The following is a 19975-nucleotide window of genomic DNA, read 5'->3' as shown; positions in this document are numbered from 1 at the left end:
TTACTGCTTCTTCATTTGGTAGACTAAGCGTGTTTACCTAACATCTGCATAATGAGTCAAGGGGTCTGTGAATCTGGATGGATAGAAAAACTTCATCTTTATTTTACTAACCTCAAATTGAACTGTAGTGCATGCTTCCATTGTGAATGGAAGCAACAAGCCTCTGGGGTGTTTGTGAAACCATGACTTTGTAACCATAGAAATCATGGATATTTTCATATCATGTTACAGTTGTTCCAGGTATCTCAAAATATGTATGCACATCCTGCTTTGAAATTTCTCTGGGTTTATTCTAACTAGACCTTGTTATGTAATGCATTAATTTGGAGGCATAGATGTTACTAAAACACACATTTTCAAACATTTTGTTAACTTTATTTCAATATAATTCATTATCTTTTATTTTACATATTTAAAAACATTAGTCTGAACAGGGGTGTAGCATCACCAGACTATCAAAGGGGTCCATGGCATGGCACACAAAATTTCTAGATGGAGCAGGCTCTTTTCCTGCTCCATGAGAATGCTTTGAGCTGGCTCAGAACAACATAGCCATATTTTCAGCCCATGGAGAAAGATAGGAAGAAAAATGAAGAAATGCTTCTCTTTCATGGAACTTACATCACTTCTGTGCACAGTCTATGGTCAGGAAGTTGGTTGCATGGCCCTATCTAGATGCAAGGGAGACTGAGGGTCTGTCTCTGACAGGCTGGATGTGTGCCCAGAGTTGGTTCCATTATTAAAAAGGTCGGGGGGGGGGAGATCCCTGGGTGGCTCAGCGGTTTAGCGCCTGCCTTTGGCCCAGGGCGTGATCCTGGAGTCCCGGGATCAAGTCCCACATCGGGCTCCTGGCATGGAGCCTGCTTCTCCCTTTGCCTGTGTCTCTGCCTCTCTCTATATGTCTATCATGAATAAATAAATAAATAAAATCTTTAAAAAAAATAAAAATAAAAAGGTGGGGGAAGAATGCTATGAACCCATCATGTCTAATTTTTATCTCACACATATATAGAAGCTCTAGAAATGTATACGGGACTTAATTAATCTTACTAATCTCATGTACATAAGACTTCATTAACCTGAGGAGCAGAACCAGGAGGTTGGGTATGCTGGTGACTTACTTTTTGCTTTATATTTATTGGTGCTGCTTGATTTTTCTTTCATTAATAGCCTTTTTTTCAGCCATTTTAGGCTTAGGGCAACACTGAGCAGAAAGTACAGAGAGTTCCTACATACCTCTTCTCTCTCTCTCCCTAGACTCTCCATCAGTTTACATCCCGCACCAGAGTTAGGCCATTAATTACCATTGATGAACCTATATCATTACCACCCAAAGTCAGTTTACATTGGGGTTTTAGTCTTTCTGTTGTACACTCTGTGGGTTTTGCCAAATACATAAAGACTGTATCCACTATTTTAGTATCCTACAGAGTAGTTTCTAAAAATCTTCTGGCTCTACCTCTTTCATCCCTCTCTCTTTCCCTACAACCTCTGGCAACCACTGATCTATTTCCTGTTTCTAGTAAAAAGTTTTGTCTCCAGTTTTGCCTTTTCCAGAGTGTCCTATGGTTGGAATCATAAAGTATGTAGCCTTTGCAAATTGGCCTTTTTCACTTAGTAATATACATTTTAAGGTTTATCCATATCTTGATAGTTAATTTCTTTTATAGTGCTAAATTATATTCCATTGTCTAGGTGTAGCATAGTTTATTAATTCATCCACATACTGAAGAACATCTTAGTTACTTTTAAGTTTGAGCAATTATGAATAAAGCTTCTATAAACATTTGTGTGCAGGTCTTTGTGTGGTTGTAAGTTTTCAGCTGATTTGAGTATATACCAAGGAGCACAAGTTTGAGTGATATGGTAAGAATGTTTAGTTTTGTGTAAACTACCACACTATCTTCCAAAGTGGCCATACCATTCTGCTTTCCACGAGGCATGAATGAGAGTTCCTGTTGCCCCACAAATTCACCAGCTTTGGTACTGTCAATGTTTTGAATTTCCACCTTTCTAATAGGTGTGTAGTGGTAACTTGTTGTTTTCATTTGTAATTGCATAATGATGTATGGTATTGAGCATCTTTTCATATGCTATTTGCCATTTGTAGGTCTACTTTGGTAACATCTGTACAGATCTTTTATGTATTTTTAAATTGAGTTGTTCATTTCTGTTTGATTTTTGAAAAATCATGGGCATGCATTACTTCTATAATAGAAAATCTAGTTATTTTTATGTATACTGATATTTAAATTTTTATTATGACTCATGTAGAACTTTCATTAAAATGTACTTTATGTTGTCTACATTCTTAAATAGAGTGTGTTGGTGACATTTCCTTATGACTTGGGATTCTCTCTGAATAAATACACACTGGAGATGGAGGAAAATCAGATGACTCAGGGTCATGAATGGGTTATGGGTCTGGCTGTAGTCATGGCCTTGTTCTCAGTGGCTTCATTACTTAATTCATATTCTTTTTTCTCTCTCTTCTGCTATGACTTATTTTGCTTTTATTAAAAATTTAATTTAATTTAATGAGACTTTCAACACTTGCCTGGAAATTAGCTGTGGTTACAGCAAAGCCCTTGTTTCTCCTTCTACTTTGTACCCATTTGCAGTGTCAGCTTCATTTTTTTAAATCTCTCACATATGAAGTTGGAGCTAGTCATGTACACCTGGGTTCCTTTCTGGAAAATTGAAGTCTCACATGCCAAGGTAGTTTTTGTATTCTTAGAAAATCATGATCTTTTGTCACTGTTCCCATCTGAACCCTCATCAATAACCTTCCTCTGTTCCTCTGTGAATTTTGTAGCCAACCAGCTGCCACTCTACACTGCTTCTCAGCTTGTCCATGCATGTAGCTCCTTTGTGCTATTCCTCTTGTTCCCATATCCCTTTCCACATAGAATGTGTTCCTGGTTGTGTGGGGACAGACATCCCTCAAAGCCCACATGTTTGTCACCATCACCATGTTCCTTTTGTGGACATGGCACCAGACCATGGTTTTCTAGAGAAAGCTTAAACCTTTTATTTTTATTTTTTCATTTTAATTTTAATTCCAAATAGTTAACATATAGCCTCATATTAGTTTCCGGTGTACAATATAATGATTCAACAATTCCATACACCTGGAATTGTTGCTCATCATGACAAGTACCTTCCTTAATCTCCATCACCTATTTCACCCCTCCTTCTGCCTCCCCTCTGGCAACCATATGTTTGTTCTCTATAGTTAAGAGTCTGTTTCTTGGTTTGTTTCTGTCTCTCTCTTTTTTTCTTTGCTCATTTGTTTTGTTTCCTAGATTCCACGTAAGTGAAATCATATGGTATTTGTCTTTCTCTGACTGTTTTGCTCTAGCTCCATCCATGTTGTTATACATTCAAGATTTCATTCTTTTTATGGCTATATAATACTCCATTGTATACTACATCTTTATTCATTCATCAATCGATGGACACTTGGACTGCTTCCATAGTTTGGCTATTGCAAATAATGCTGCAGTAAACATTGGGGTGCATGTATCCCTTTGAATTAGTGTTTTTATATCTTTTGGGTAAATGCCCAGTAGTATAATTACTGGATTGTAAGGCAGTTTTATTTTATTTTTATTTTTAAAAAGATTTTATTTATTTATTCGTGAGTGACGGGGGGGGGGGGGGGGCAGCGGGAGAAGCAGGCTCCATGCAAGGAGCCTGACATGGGACTCGATCCCAGGTCTCCAGGATCACACCCCGGGCTGCAGGTGGTGCTAAACCGCTGCGCCACCGGGGCTGCCCTATTTTTACTTTTTTGAGGAAACGTCATACTGTTTTCCACAGTAGCTGCACCAGCTAGTATTCCCACCAGCAGTGTAAGGGGGTTTCCCTTTCTCCACATCCTTGCTAACACCTGTTGTTTCTTGTGTTATTGATTTTAGCCATTTAGATTTTTTCTTTAATTATTTATTTTAGGGACACCTGGGTGGCTCAGTGTTTGAGCATCTGCCTTTGGCTCAGGTCATGATCCTGGGGTCCTGGGATCAAGTCTTGCATTGGGATCCCCACAGGGAGCCTACTTCTACCTCTATGTTTCTGCCTCTCTTTCTGTGTCTCTCATGAATAAATTTAAAAATCTTTTAAAAATTCTATATTTTAACTAAATTATAAGCACAAAGAGCTTTTTTTAGAGAGATCACACATTTAATGTTAAACCTGGTAGTTTTGCCTGTCAGGATTGCTAAGCTCCTACAGGGAATATGATCTCAAAAGCTTCCTTCTTTCCTATGCTTTAAAATTTTTTAATTGTTATTATTATTTTTATTTTTAGAGAGAGCAAGAGCACGTGTGCACATATAAGCATGTGTGGGCATGCAAGTCGGGGGTGGGGAGGGGCAGAGGGAGAGAGAGAATCTTAAGTATTCTCCATGCTGAGTGTGGAGCCTGCTGTAGGGCTCAGTCTCACAGCCCTGAGATCAAGACCTAAGCTGAAATCAAGAGTCAGACACTTAATGGACTGAGCCACCCAGGCACCCCATTCCTCTGCTCGTTTTAAAAACCCCTGTACTCAGGGCACTTAGCTGACTTGGTCAGTAGAGCATGTGACTCTTGAGCTTAGGATTGTGAGTTCAAGCCCTATGCTGGGCCTAGAGCTTGCTTTAAAAAACACAAAAAAACTGAAAGCAACAAGGATATCCTTCAACAAGTGAATGTATAAAAACCCCTGCAAGCCCTTCAGGCAGCTAAGCTTGATTGGATGAGAAGGAGGAAGCCTGCCTGAAGATGTTTCTACAAAATATGAAGGAAAGACAAACTCACACTCTTACCCCTAGGAGATATTTGTATTTTTAAAACATGATTGGTTTTAAAGTATGAGTTTGGAGGAATTTCATATCTTAAAAAATGCGGTTCAGAAATGTGAGTATGGGAGTGACCTCCCCAAAATCCAGCTGTCATCTCTAAATAACCCCTGGCATCAGTTTTCCTAAGGTGATGCTGCCTTTCCAGGGCTTCCCTTTTCTGCCCCTTCTTTCCCAGAATATTCTCTAAAAATTCCAGGATGTTTTTATTGTCACTTCTGTGCACTGATGCCTGCACCTCAGCCAGGAGTACAGGAGGGGTCTGGGGGCAGCACCGATGTCCCTGTAGGCCTAGGCCTGTGCGGTGAAGCTCTGTGACACATGTCCTTCTTATCTGTGACAGGCTCATTGGGCTTTTAGTATGTAAGGATTTAACAAGGGTTTGTTTGTCCCTGTTGTCGAGAAGACCATCCAGGGGTGGCTGGCAGCTCCACAAGGCTGGCACAGACATGTCATCTTGCACCCTCCACCCCCCTGCTAGCCCCACAACACATTGCTTTCCATGTCAGATTTACCTCAATTTACTTAAGGGGAACTCTTATTTCATATGCTGTTCAGTTCTACTTCACGCACGGTCCGTGGATCAGCAGCCTCTACATCCATGGAGAACTTGCTAAAATGCAGAATCGCAGCCCTGCCCCAGGCCTCCTGACTGTGTTTGCCTGGGAATCTGTGTTGTTATCAAATGGTCCACTTGATTTTTATGTACATTGAAGTTTGAGAAGTGCTGGAAGCACTTCCGTTTTTTATGAATACAGCTTTCCCTACTATCCCAAAGGAAATTGTTCCCATCAAACATCTATACTGAAATGGCCTACAGAGAGCGAAGAGTATTCCCAGCTTTCTGAAAGCTCACGTTGCTGCCACTTCACTTTCTGAAAAGACCAACATTAGTATGATTATGGATCTCTTTGTAAAAGTAAAAATCTTCAGATTTCTTTCTGTCAGCAAAAATGAAGTGGTAGGACGTGGAGGGGCCATGTATATCATTTGGTGGGAAAGGATAATGATTCTTCTTCTTCTCCAAATACAGGTTTTCTGGAACCATGTAAGCCACAGCTACGTTAAACCCTTTGTTATCTGGTAATTTCTGGTTGTGTTGGGACATGAAGGCCTTATTTCATATTTGTCATAGACCCTTGGGCCAGATCTTATGGGAATATATGAACCATGGCAGGCGTGGGATTTTATCTACTTATACCAAGTGAAGATGACTTCTCGTATCTCTTCCCACCCAATCTTGTTCTTTCATACACACCCTGCCTTAACCTGAGTTTTCCTAAAACCATGTTTTCAGATTTCAAAATGTAGATAATCAGTGAGAATGCTTCCAGTCAGAAATTAAAGAAAACCCAACTCAAAATGGCTTCAAGCATAGGGCATTTATAGGCTCGTATAACTGGGAGGTCTGGAGACAGGCCGGACTTCAGGGTTTGAATCTTCGGGTTTTGGGTTTCTTTCCCTTTTCCACTCTGCTTTTCCTGGTGTCAGCTTCAGCCTGCAGCTGGCTGCTGTCCCATTGGCAGGATGGCTGCGGCTGTTCTGGGCTGACATCTCTGCACCACTGCAGAGAGGGAGGGAGCTGGCTGAAGGCCAGTGCTTTCTTTCCCAGAGGCCCCAGCATGCCTCCTTCATTCATCCAGTACATCATGTTGACTGCATGGTGTGTGCCAGCCCTCATTCCAGGTGCTGGGCAAGCAGAAGCATCTCCAACAGACAGAAGTCCTTGCCCTCATGGGGCCTGCATTCTAGTTAGAGGAGAAAGACACAAAGGGAAGAGATAAAATACATAGTGTGTAAGTGATGAGGGCAAATGCTCAGAATAAAGCAGATGAGGAAAAGATGATGTGCTGGGCTTTAGGGTATGGAGGGAAGTCCCCTGGGGAAGGAGGTGAGGGGGGAGTCACACAGGTCCTTGACACCTACTCTTTTTATACCTTGGTTTTAGAATATGTTGTGTTCTTCCATTTTTTGCTTCACTTCTCTTGACATTTGGGATGGATTGTTCTTGCTCTTAAGTTTGGTTACTTTAAATTTCATGACCTCATGTTCTGGTCTCCCACCCAATCTCATTCTTCTTCCCTTGGGAAATTATATTTGTGTCTCTCACCTGCCCTCTGGCCATGCTGGTGAGCCCTGGAACAAATCAGTCATTCAGTTGTTAGTGATACTTACCTCTCCTGTCAACAGATTCCATGCCAAGGTTCCCTGTCATTTCACTTCCAACTTCTAAAGTAAATATGTTTATGTTAACTTTCCTTATAAATGTATATACACTAAATACTTTTTACCTCTTTTTACTTCATATAGTGATTTCTAGAAAGTTTCCAAACTTAATGTAAGGTTAGAATATGGGATAAATGATTATTTTTCCTTTTGCTCATGCTTGCCTAAACTTAGCCTTCATACAGGCTTTTTCTTCCACTTGTTTATTTGTGAGTGGAGGACACATTTGGATGAACTCGCCACCCATTCCATCTTCCTGCCCTTCCAAATCATGTTTCTCTGAAGTTTGCCATTTTTAATTTGGGGGAATATGTTTCAAACTTATTGTACTGGGAATTCTTTTCCTTTTTAAGATTTTATTTATCTGAGACAGAGAGCGAGAATGAGAGTGAGAGAGAGAAAGCAATCAAGCTCAAGCACAAGCAGGAGGGAGGAGCAGAGGGAGAGGGACAACCAGACTCCCCACTCGGTAGGGAGCCCGATGCAGGGCTCCATCCCAGGACCCTGAGATCATGACCTGAGCCACCCAGAAATTGTTTTCTAAGAATAAACACGTACTAAGTTAAATCATACTACGAGTTGTCAACTTTGTTCATAAATGCAAATGCCTCTAGGTAGCTGGCTTTTAAATGACTCGTCCCCTCAGTGTTTTTCTTTTATTTGCTTCTCTGTCAGTGACTCACTTGTGCCTGGTTGTCATTTCTTCTAGTGTGTCACTATTATACCTATTTTGGGCCCATGGGTCATTGAGAGTGTGTTAGTGATAATGGACCTGGTGCTTTTTAAATCAGCCTCCTTGAATAGAACCTAAAAGAACATTTTATTTTGTTGTTATTGTTTTACTTTGTTGGTTGGCTGGTTGAAACTGAAATATGGGTGACTGTCAAGTTGTTTTATGTTTCTGTTAACATAGATCACTCCTTTGGAATTGGGACAGACTCAGCTTTTTCTTCTTTCTATCATTTTGGTTTCATTTGCTGGCATCAAAAAGTTGTCCTATATCCTCCAAGGCTCTATCCATGCACACATATCCATGTAGGTGTCTAAAACCATTCATTCAATTAAGGCTTAAAAAATTAACTGTTAAATCCCTTTTCCTCTACTTTTATATATGATTTTCTATTTTGTTATGTGTACAGTCTCAGCACTGTAAATTCTGACCTTTGAGGTCAGAGTGTATAAAAATGGGACAGGAAGAAAAACTCATTGGCAAGCAGGTCCAGGGCTGCCAAACTTTCAAGCCCCAAGAAGGAACCAGTGGGCAGGGGCTTCACCATTTCTTCATGGAGAAGTGACATTTCCTGGGGGATCATGGGTTTGGGCATTTGAGTACATTAGACAGAAAGTGTAAGAGAGAGGTGATTTGGGAACTTGAAGGCCTATGGGGAAGGGTTAAGAAACATGATAGCCCCACATAGGACCCCCAGGAAACTTGATGGAGGAAACCATAAGAATAGGTAAGGAGAGTCCAAGCTGATCTGTCTCTCTGATTCAAAGTGGCTTTAGAACCAACCATGCCTAAACTTTGGCAAAAGAATGGTTAAACTGTCCTGGTTATTGAATATAAGTTCACTTCTAGAAAAGTTGGGCAAGATGACATGCAGAACAGGTAGAGGGAGGTAGGCATTCCCCTTCCCAGTTATATACCATGAGACAGTAGGAAGAGCCTAGCATAAAGGTGATCATGAAAAAATGAAGATCAGAAACTCTTTGTTCGAGACTTGTGAAGAGGTGAAAATAGGCCTACATTTAGATACCTCCAGTGGACCCACCATCTTTTGCAGCCCTGCTGGGCCTAATTTGGACTGGTAAATGCCAAAATAAACTGTGTCTTTTTGGATATCCATTGAGCCCATTAAAAGTTCATTCCATGGAAGGGCTTGATATCATTTTATAAACCTTCAATGAATTTTCTTTATCTTTAGATTTATCTGAAAATATTTTAAGAAATAAAGATAGCTGCTTGCTAATTCAGCCATAAATACAATCTCCCTTTACAGTGTGTGTATGTATGACATCCATATATATTTTATGATGATTTCATTTTTTTTTAAGATTTTATTTATTTATTTATTCATAGAGACACAGAGAGAGGCGCAGACACACACAGGCAGAGGGAGAAGCAAGCTCCATGCAGAGAGCCCGATGTGGGACTCCATCCTGGGTCTCCAGGATCACACCCTGGGCTGCAGACGGCGCTAAACCGCTGTGCCACTGGGGCTGCCCTGATGATTTCATTTTAATTAAGGATCACACGTGTTGAGAATAAAACACTAAACATCCTTACACCTTTGTTTTGAAGTTGTTTTATTTTTCGACAGTTTGTTTTTAATTTTTTAAAAATTTTTATTTACTTATGATAGTCACACACAGAGAGAGAGAGATTGAGAGAGAGAGAGGCAGAGACACAGGCAGAGGGAGAAGCAGGCTCCATGCACCGGGAGCCCAACGTGGAATTCGATCCCGGGTCTCCAGGATCACGCCCTGGGCCAAAGGCAGGCGCTAAACCGCTGCGCCACCCAGGGATCCCGCAGTTTTCTATAACTGAGACACAACGGTGTGAGTTCTCCATAACTCCTGGTCCATTTCTTTTTTTTTTTTTTTTAAGATTTTATTGTTTTATTCATGAGAGACAGAGACAGAGAGAGAGAGAGGGAGGGAGAGAGAGGGAGGGAGGGAGAGGCAGAGACACAGGCAGAGGGAGAAGCAGGCTCCATGCAGGTAGCCTCATGTGGGACTCGATCCTGGGTCTCCAGGATCACTCCCTAGGCTGAAGGCAGCGCTAAACCACTGAGCCACCTGGGCTGCCTATTCCTGGTCCATTTCTAAACTCATACATCATTTAAAACTTGAAAAAATTTCAGAATTATTTCTTGGAAGATGGTTCTAGAATCAACAGGTCAACTCCACAAGGGCTGGAATTGTGGCCTGTCTTGTTCCCCAGTGGATTCCCAATACCCAGAATACACCACACATGCAGCAGGTGTTTAATCAGTATTTGTGACTAACCATGAACCATTCTCAATAAAGCCACTTTAATAATTGATTTTTTAGGAATACATCTTGATCTTATGCATATTCATTTTTTTACTTTTTCTGGGTGCTTCTGTCAATTGCAGTATAAAAGCAAGTACCGTGTAACTATTGCCACATTTGTATTTCCTGTCTGCTGGCCATAGGTCCCCATCCTCTCATTCCAGATAAAGGCAAAACAAACAAGTTGCCATCCCTCACACCTGATGTATGAGCAATCATATACACACTGGCCATTTGCCTCAAAGCCCTGGGTGAAAAGTCACCTGCAGAGTAAACCTACATTTGACTTTTTGAGCTAAGCAAGAAACAATGGAAAAATTGCTCTCAGAGTCAAACACTAGGGAACAGAGAGCAGCCTTGCCGAAGAGAAATACAGGGTGAACCACGTATGTAATTTTAAATATTCTGATAGCTCTATTAATTAAAAAATTTTAAACTGGGTAAAATTAATTGTAATATTATTTAGCCCCTATATCCAAAATATTGTTTCAACATGTTATTGCTATAAAAAGTATCAGTAAGATACTTTACATTCTTTTTTTTTGTACCAAGTCTTTAGAATTCAGTGGGTATTTTACACATACAGCATGCCTCGATTCAGAGATGCCACCTTTCAACTGCCTAGTAGCACATGGGGCTTGAGGTTCCCATATCAGACAGCATAGCTTTAGAGTAGTGCACAAACATATTGCCCATTCCTCCCCGTGAAAATCTGGAAACACATGAAGACCATGAGGTGCTCCCCTTTGGCAAAATAAATAGTAGAGATGAAAGTTTCACAATGCAACACAAAATGGTTGTGCCCTCTAATCAACAACATATTTTCATGGACAAACTGGAGAAATTATGTTTGTTTTTTTTTCTAATACTTGGCAGTAAAACACTGTGATATTCCATTGACTGTTATTGCGAACTGCTGTGGGTGAGGACGAGCCTTGGTCTTTCAGAGTGGATCATGAGGTCGCCCTACCTCTGAGCCTTGCCAAAGAGAGGATGCCACATCCCAGAAAGCAAAGGATAGCATAATAGAGACATGGAGAAAATGTCACGTGCCTGTTCACCCCCCTGGTTCCATAACACTTTTGGTAACTGTTGTAGCACGGATCATAGACAGAAGCATGTGGGAAACTCTCTGGCCATCTGCATGCAGGCTGCATAATTCATTAGATATTTATTGAGTTCCTCTCTGGTTCCAAAACATTTTCATCACCCCAAAGGATACCCTGTACCTATTAGTAGTCACCCCATCCTTTCCTTCACCACAAGACTCTGGTGGCAGCAAATCTACTGTTTCTGCCTATTCTGGACATTTCCTATAAATGGAATTATATAATATGTGGCCTTTTAAAAAATATTATTTATTTATTTATTCATGAGAGACATACAGAGAGAGGCAGAGACACATGCAGAGGGCAAAGCAGGCTCCCCCTGGGGAGCCTGAAGAGAAGTTCCTTATAGATTTTGGATACTAACCCTTTAATCAGATATGTCATTTGCAAATATCTCCTCCCATTCTGTAGGCTGCCTTTTAGTTTTGTTGATTGTTTCCTTCACTTTGCAAGGATTGGTATTAAATCTTCTTTGAATGTTTGATAGAATTCACCAGTGAAGCTGTCTGGTCCACCAGACAGCTTTTGTTTGTTTAGAGGTTTTTTTTTAAATTAGTGATTCAGTTTCCTTACTAGTAATCGGTCTGTTCAGATTTTCTATTTCTTCATTATTTGGTCTTGGAAGAGTGTATGTTTCTGGTAATTTATCCATTTCTTCTAGGTTGTCCAATTTGTTGGCATGTAATTATTCATAGTAGTCTCGTGATTCTTTGCATCTCTGCAGTATCAGTTGTAACTTCTCCCCTTTCATTTATGATTTTACTTATTTGAGCCCTCTGTTTTTTTCCTGGTGAGTCTAGCTAAATGTTTTTCAGTTTTGTTTATCTCTTCAAAGAACCAGCTCATAGTTTCACTGATGTTTTCTATTGTCTTTTTTAGTCTCTATTTCATTTATTTCTGCTCTGATCTTTGTTATTTCCTTTCTTCTATTAACTTTTGGCTTCTTTTGTTCTTCTTCTAGCTCCTTTAGGTGTAAATTAGATTGTTTAAATGAGATTTTTCTTGTTTCTTGAGTTAGGCTTGTATCACTATGAATTTCCTTTAAGAACTGCTTTTGCTGCATTCTATATATATAAGTATGTTATATTTCCATTTTCATTTGTTTCAAGATATTTTTTGGTTTGTCCTTTGATTTATTTGTTGATTCATTGGTTATGCAGCAGCATGTTATTTTATTTAATCTCCATGTATTAGGATTTTTCCAGTTTTCTTCTTGTAATAACTTTCTTGTTTAATACCATTGTAGTTAGAAAGATGTTTGATATGATTTCAATCTTCTTAAATTTCTTTAAATTTATTAATTTATTATGTGGCCTAACATTTAAACTATTCTGGAGAATGTTCCATGTGCAGTTGAGAAGAATGTCTATTCCCCTGCTTTTGGATCGAATGTTTTGTATATCTTTATATTAAGTCCATCTGGTCTAATAAGTCATTTAATGCTGATGTTTCCTTTTTAGTTTTCTGTCTGGATGATCTATCCACTAATGTAGTGGGGTACTAAAGTCCCCTCCTATTAATGTATTGCTATAAATTTCTCCCATTTAGGTGCTTCTATGTCAGGTGCATAAATATTTACAAATGCTATATATACTCTTGTTAGATTGATGCCTTTATTGTTATTTAATGCACTTCTTTGTCTTTTATTATAGTCTTTGCTTTAAAGCCTGTTTTGTCTAATATAGCTGTAGCTTTGCCTGGTATAACCCCAGCTTTTTTTTGGTTTCTATCTGCATGGGACATCATTTTCCATCCCTTCACTTTCAGTCTGTGTATGTCCTTACTTCCGAAGTCTTTTATAGACAAGATATAAAGGGACTCCTTTAAACTGAAAATAATGGGCACTAGTTATATATACATGTTTATAATATACATATATATAATATAAAATAGTCTATTTTAAGTTCATTGCATCTAAGTTTGAACACATTCTATTAAAGATTTTATTTATTTATTTATCACACACACACACACACACACACACACACACACACACACAGAGGGGGGCAGAAACACAGGCAGAGGAGAAACAGAATCCATGCAGGGAGCCTGACATGGGACTTGATCCCGGGTCTCCAGGATCAGGCCCTAAACCGCTGAGCCACCCAGGCTGCCCATGCTTTGTGTTTTTGATATCACATTTTACATCTTCTTGTTTTGTGTATCCCTTAACTAATCATTGAAGTTATAGTTATTTTTACTACTTTTGTTTTTTAACCTTCATACTAGCTGTGTAAGTGATTAATCTACTACCTTTGTTATATATCTACCTTTATCATTTTTACTTTCATATGTTTTCTTGTTACTAATTAGTACACTTTCTTATATTTCTTGTAAGGCCAGTTTAGTAGTGATGAACTCCTTTAGCTTTTGCTTGTTGGGGAAACTTTTCATCTCTCAATTCTGAGTGATAGCCTTCTGGGCAGAGTCTTCTTGGTTGGAAGTATGTTCCTTTTATTTTTTTTTTTAAAGATTTTATTTATTTATTCATGATAGTCACACAGAGAGAGAGAGGCAGAGACACAGGCAGAGGGAGAAGCAGGCTCCATGCACCGGAAGCCCGACGTGGGATTCGATCCCGGGTCTCCAGGATCACACCCTGGGCCAAAGGCAGGCGCCAAACCGCTGCGCCACCCAGGGATCCTTTTAGCACTTTGCATGTATCCTGCCACTCCCTTCTGGCCTATAAAGATTCTGCTGAAGTCTGCTGGTTTAGGGTGTATGTAGCAAGTTGTTTTTCTCCTACTGCTTTTAAGATTCCCTCTTTATCTTTAACTTTTGGCATTCTAATTATAGTGTATATTAGTGTGGATTTTTAAAAATATATTTATTTATTTATTTGAGAGAGAAAGACCGTGAGTGGGAGGAGGAGCAAAGGGAGAAGCAGACTCCCAACTGAGCAGGGAGCCCAATGTGGGGCTTGATCCCAGGACCCTGAGCCAAAAGCAGATGCTTACCCGACTGAGCTACCCAAGTACCCTAGTGTGGACTTTTTTGAGTTCATCTTATTTGGAATATCCCACGCTTCCTGGATCTGGATGTCTGTTTCCTTCCCCAGGTTAGGAAAGTTCTCAGCCATTGTTTCTTCAAATAAATTTTTTGCCCTGTTCCCTTTCTCTTCTTCTGGGACTTCTATAGAGTGAAAGTTATTCTGCTTGCTGTTATATTATGGGTCCCTTAAGTTATCTTCAGTTTTTACATTTCTTTTTATCTTCATTGCTCTGTGTGGGTGAGTTTCACTGCCCTGTCTTCTGGATCACTGATTCTTTCTTCTGCTTCATCTAGTCTGCTGGTGAACCACTCTAGCATATTTTTCAGTTCAGTTATTCTTCAGTTCTGTGACTTCTGTTTGGTACTTTCTATGTTATCTGTCTCTTTGTTGAAGTTCTCACTGTGGTTATTCATACTTCTTCCAAGTTAGGTGAACATTTTTCACCATTACTTTGAGCTCTTAATCAGGCAAGTTACTTATCTTCATTTCATTCAGAGTTTTTTCTGAGGTTTTGTCTTGTTCTTTCATTTGAAACATATTCATGTTTACGTATTTTGCTTAACTCTTTCTGTGTTTGCTTCTATGTATTAGGCAAAATAGCTACCCCTCCCAGTCTTGAAGGAGTGACTTTGTGTAGAGGAGGAACCTATTGTTAAACCTTGCCCTAGCTTTTTGATTGTCTCTTGACCCTGTGTGGTTGTCTAAGCAGCCTGATTTATTCTTGATATGTCCTAGTTGTTGAAGGTGTGCCAAGGCTGTCAGTGTTCCAAACGGAGAATTTATTCAGTGACAACTTTCAGGCTGATTGGAAGCCAGACCCTCAAGTAGCAGCTTTCGAAGTATGCAAATATATATAGTTCTGTGGGACTTCAATCAATCATCAGTCCTACTGGCCTCCAGATAATCTGGAGGTGTCTCTTGAGTGACATTTATAAAATTTGGGGCTTCAGATGAGGGTATAAGTTCTTTTCTGGGAGTTACTGGCAAGCTGCAGCAAGGTTAAGGGAGAGCACAAAGATAGCATCCCCTGGCCTCCTCTCTTTGAGAATACTCTCTAGCTGCTATATGTGTGGCAAACCTGAGGCCTACCCCTCAGGCTGGAGCTCCATGACAAGTACCTAGGCCTTTTTCACAGAAAAACCAGTGTGTGTGTGTTTAAGTCCACTGTCAGTGCCAGTGCCCTGGGGGTGATAGCCTGCCAAGAACTGTCTCTGTGATGGTTACAGTTCCATTGGACCCAAGAGCACAAGCCTTCCTGGATACCAGAGCCAGGTGATCAAGAGAGACCTCTGTGTGGGCTGCCCATGCCTGAGAATTTTAGCAAGGCAGCAAAAAAGTGCAGGGCTGGGTGTGCCTGCTGTCCTTAGTGGGCAGCAGGAGAGCATAGGGCCACATGTTCCTATTGGTTGTAGTGGGGTAGTGGAATAGCACAGGGACTGTGTGTGCCTCCTGGCACTAGCAAAGTAAAGTGGGAGCATAAAAATGACACCTTCCAGGGCCTCTGTTCCTCGAGAGAGTTCCAACAGGCTCCTTCCCCCTCCAGTAGATGCTTTAGGATTATAAATGAATCTCCTTTACATAATGTAAGTACTTTTCAAACTGCTGCTTGTACACTGGGCCCCAAATGTGAGTGAGTATGCAGGCGAGCACTTCAAGAACAATATCTTTAGGTCTCTTCAGCCCTTCAGGTTTCTGCAGGTATGTGCCCCAATGGTTTTCAAACATAGGCGTTTTAGGGGCTCATCTCTTTGGTGCAGGTCCCAATGGTTGAAGTATCTGATGTGGGGCACAAACTCTTCCCTCCTCAAGGAGAAGCTCCATATTGTGAGATCTCTCCCAATTGTGGGTCACTGTGCCAGGCAATGGGTGGGGGAGGTTTTTGGCAAGACTGCGTCTCTGTCTCTCCAACCATTTTTAGGCGGTCCTTTATTGCTTGTTATGAAGGAGCCATTCAGCTGGTTTTGAGGTCTTTTTCAGAGGGAATTATTCCACATGTAGCTGTAGATTTCCTGTGTCCATGGGAAGAGATGAGTTCAGGATCTTTCTGTTTTTTTTTTTTTAATTTTTATTTATTTATGAGAGTCACACAGAGAGAGAGAGAGAGAGAGAGGCAGAGACATAGGCAGAGGGAGAAGCAGGCTCCATGCACCGGGAGCCCGACGTGGGATTCGATCCCGGGTCTCTAGGATCGTGCCCTGGGCCAAAGGCAGGCGCCAAACCGCTGCGCCACCCAGGGATCCCAGTTCAGGATCTTTCTATGTCTCCATTTTAGATTGCCCCATCTTTCTGCACATTTCAAATTAAATGCACTTAGACTATAACTTTAACTTTATATTGTCTCTGGTTAATGAAAGTATCAGTGATTTTTACCTTGTTTGTACTGTTTTGCATATGTTTTACAAATTTTCTAGAATGATATCAGTTACTTCTATAGTTAATCAAACCCTAGTATTATATAAACATACCTTACTGGATATTATTTTATGTATATGTGGTATTTTATAATTTTGTCTTCATTTGGTTGAGGGAGCAGGGAGGAATACAAACTTTAGTACTTTAACCTAAAAAAAGTCTCTCTCCTCATCCAGGTCTATTAACATAAGATTAGCCACTTTGTTGGATACTCCTGGTGTTGAAAACCTTGTTAGCACCCTCATGCTGAATAAAAGTATATTGGCGGATTTAAAGCAGTACAATGAGGCTCGCAGAGACCCTGTAAGTACTTGCTATCATCAGATGGCTTAGGGCAGTGGACCGCATTTGACCCTCCTGGATGGTGATTTTTTTTTTTGAGCTGCTTACATCCTCAGGGAATGGGTGGGCGGTCAAACACCTATATGACAAGTGTTGGGTTCTCTTTTTAAGATGAGTAACTCTACTATACTTTTGTCCTGGCAGAAGGCAAGCTGGCAGTGGTCCTTACGTTAATAGTGCTTTTTTAAGGACCATGGCAGTTAACTTAACCAGACATGGAACAGTGTATGTCGTTTCAGAAATGCTTAGTTACTTTTTTCAGAAATTTTATCTTGAAAAAAGTTTTATTGAAATATAATCAATAAACAGCTGATAGATTTCCCTATTTGAATACACCATGTGATTAATGAGCACCTGTTTCAAATAACAGACTAACCCCAGCCTAGCTGAAGTCCCCCTCATGCTCCCATTCAGTTACATTCTCCCCAGGTTAATACCACCTTTGATTTCTAAGATCATAAATTAGTCATACCTGTTTTTGAACTTTGTTTAAAAGGATCACATAGTATGTTTTCTGATATCAGGCTTTTTTTTTTTTTTTTTTTTTTTTGCTCAACACTATGTGAGATTCACCCATATTATGCTGTAAAGTATTTCATTGCATGAAGATACCACAATTTATTTTTTCTTTCTACTGTCATTTGGGGGAATTTCCATTTATTGGCTCTTTTGAATAAGCACTGTAGTTAAATTTTAAAGTCATCAAAAGGGAGACACCACCTAAACACAGGGAAATATTTGGTATTTTATCAAGGTATCACATTAAAATAAAACTTCTCTCCAGCATGTGCTTTTTGTTTTGGTTTGTCTTGATCTTCTGGTTTTCCTATTTTTTTGCTCCTTCCCATACTGACCTATCAATACAGTATCATGTAGCATTAGTTCTCAAAATGTGGTTAGGGGTCTCTGAGACATAAATTTTCAGGGGAGGTCCATGAACTAAAATCTATTTCCATAATAAGAACAAGAATAAGAAACAAAGTTTCCATTTCCACTATATTGATACTCAGGCTGATGGTGCAAACACAATGGTGGGCAGAACCTTGAGAGCCTCAGTGTGGGTCAGGGCAGTGGATGCCAGATTTCATCAGTTTCTTCATTGCCATTCACTTATAATAACAATAGGACAAGAGAGCCTAGTGAAGATAGCACTGCACTCTTTTTGTTAAAACAAAAAGAGCAGCACCACTAAATGCTGGGGAGGACATGGGGAAATAAGATCATTTATATGTTGCCAGTGGCAATGTTAAATGATACCATTACTCTGGAAGACATTTTGGTGATTTCTTAAAAAAACTGAAATGCAACAATCATGTGACCTAGTAATTGCATTCCTGAGCATTTATCCCAGAGAAATGAAGACTTGTACATGAATGTTCATAAGCAGTCAGAATCAGCCCAGATGGCCTTTAACAGGTGAATAGGCAGACTGTGGCACATCCATGCCATGGATAATACTTAACAATACAAAGGATCAAATTGTTGATTCATACATCAATTTGGATTTATCTGCAGGGAATTCTGCTGAGTTGGGGGCTTGGTGGTGGTGGTGGTGGGGTTATTTGACATTTTTGAAGTACACAATTTTAGAAATGAAGAAGAGATTATTTGTTGCCAGAAGTTAAGGATGAGAGTAGAGCAGAGAGTTGATGGATGTGGTTATTGTAAGGCAACCCAAGGGATCTTTGTGTTGGAACTATTAGTATCTTGACAGTGGTGGTGGATACATGAACCTATAAAGAGCTTAAAATTGTGTAGAACCTGATGCACATACACACAATCCCATCAATGTGCAGTCCCTGTTTATATTATACTAGAGTTTTGCAGAACATTACCATGACAGGATACTGGGCAACATGTATAAGGAATTTTTCTGGGGGCAAGGCAAGACGATGGGACAGCAGGGTCCCCAAGTCACCTGTCCCCACCAACTTACCTAGATAACTTTCAAATCATCCTGAAAACCTATGAATTTGGCCTGAGATTTAAAGAGAGAACAGCTGGAATGCTACACAGAAGAGTTTGCACTAACAAGGTAGGGAAACGGAAAAAAAATAAATAAAAAAAGAATCCAGTGGGGGAGGTGGCCCCCCCCCCCTCCCAGGACAGGAAAGCCCAGTCTCGGAGAAGCAGGAACTTTAAAAATCTTCCCGGATGGAAAGGTGCTCGCAGGGAACTCCAACAGCATCCCAGGAGCGGCAGTGGAACCTCCAGGTTCCCGGGGTCACTAATAGAGGAAGTGTGCCCCGGGAGAGAACGAGCCACACACCACAGGCCGAGCTCCCTAAAGGGCTGGAATGCACCCCCGGCAGGGCCTCGGGAGAAGCTCAGGCGGCGGCTCCAGGTGGACGGGACTGCGCGGCCCCAGGAGCGTGAGTCCAGCGGCACAGGCCCTGGATCCCAGGGCGCCAGGGACACAGCCCAAGATCCTGCGCTGCCCCGGGGCAGGCAGAGGACTCCTGCCACCAGGATCCCCGAGCTGTGGAAGCATCCAGGCATCCAGGCATCCAGGCCAGTGCGGACTGGGAGACTGTGGTAGTTAGTGCGGGAGCTGACTCCAGGGCTGGAGACCTGACCACTGCCAGTGTTGTCGTTCCTCCTGGTGTCGCCCTGTGCCTGGGATGGAGCGGGACTGCCAGGGAACAGAGGCCTCAAGGGGTAAACAGCTCCACTGAGATGTGCACCTGGTGAGGGGGGGGGGCAGCTTCCCCAGTTGCACACACCTGAGAATCAGCACAGCAGGCCCCTCCCCCAGAAGACCAGCTGGAAGGATGGGGGGATGAGCAAGTTTTGACCAGGCAGCGCTGGAATGCTCCAGGGGAAGTCGAGGGATTTACACTATATAGAACCAGAGGATACCCCTCCTTGGTTTGTTTTTGTTTTTTGTTCTTTGGGGTTTTTTTCCCTCTTTTTTTTCCTTCCTTTTTCCAGTACAACTTGTTTTTAGCCACTCTGCACTGAGCAAAATGACTAGAAAGAAGAACTCACCACAAAAGAGAGGATCAAAAACAGTACTCTCC

The 19975-nt window shown here is 40.9% G+C and overlaps 1 protein-coding gene across 9 annotated transcripts in view; it reads left to right on the top strand.

The window, feature by feature from the left end:
• The window catches only part of CFAP61 (cilia and flagella associated protein 61), a 275850-nt gene that overhangs the window by 98243 nt on the left and 157632 nt on the right, over positions 1-19975 (top strand). For all 9 annotated transcript variants that reach the window (XR_012018154.1, XM_072799837.1, XM_072799842.1 and 6 more), the window contains one exon: positions 16790-16916. Coding sequence is in view for 8 of the 9 variants with exons in the window: in XM_072799837.1 (XP_072655938.1) it covers positions 16790-16916 (127 nt within the window). In the remaining variant the exon portion in view is untranslated. The remainder of the gene's footprint in view (positions 1-16789; positions 16917-19975) is intronic.

This window comes from Canis lupus, chromosome 26, assembly GCF_048164855.1.
Source record: "Canis lupus baileyi chromosome 26, mCanLup2.hap1, whole genome shotgun sequence".
Taxonomy (NCBI): domain Eukaryota; kingdom Metazoa; phylum Chordata; class Mammalia; order Carnivora; family Canidae; genus Canis; species Canis lupus.
The sequence above is the reverse complement of the archived record's forward strand: the minus strand, read 5'-3'. Positions and strand labels throughout refer to the sequence as shown.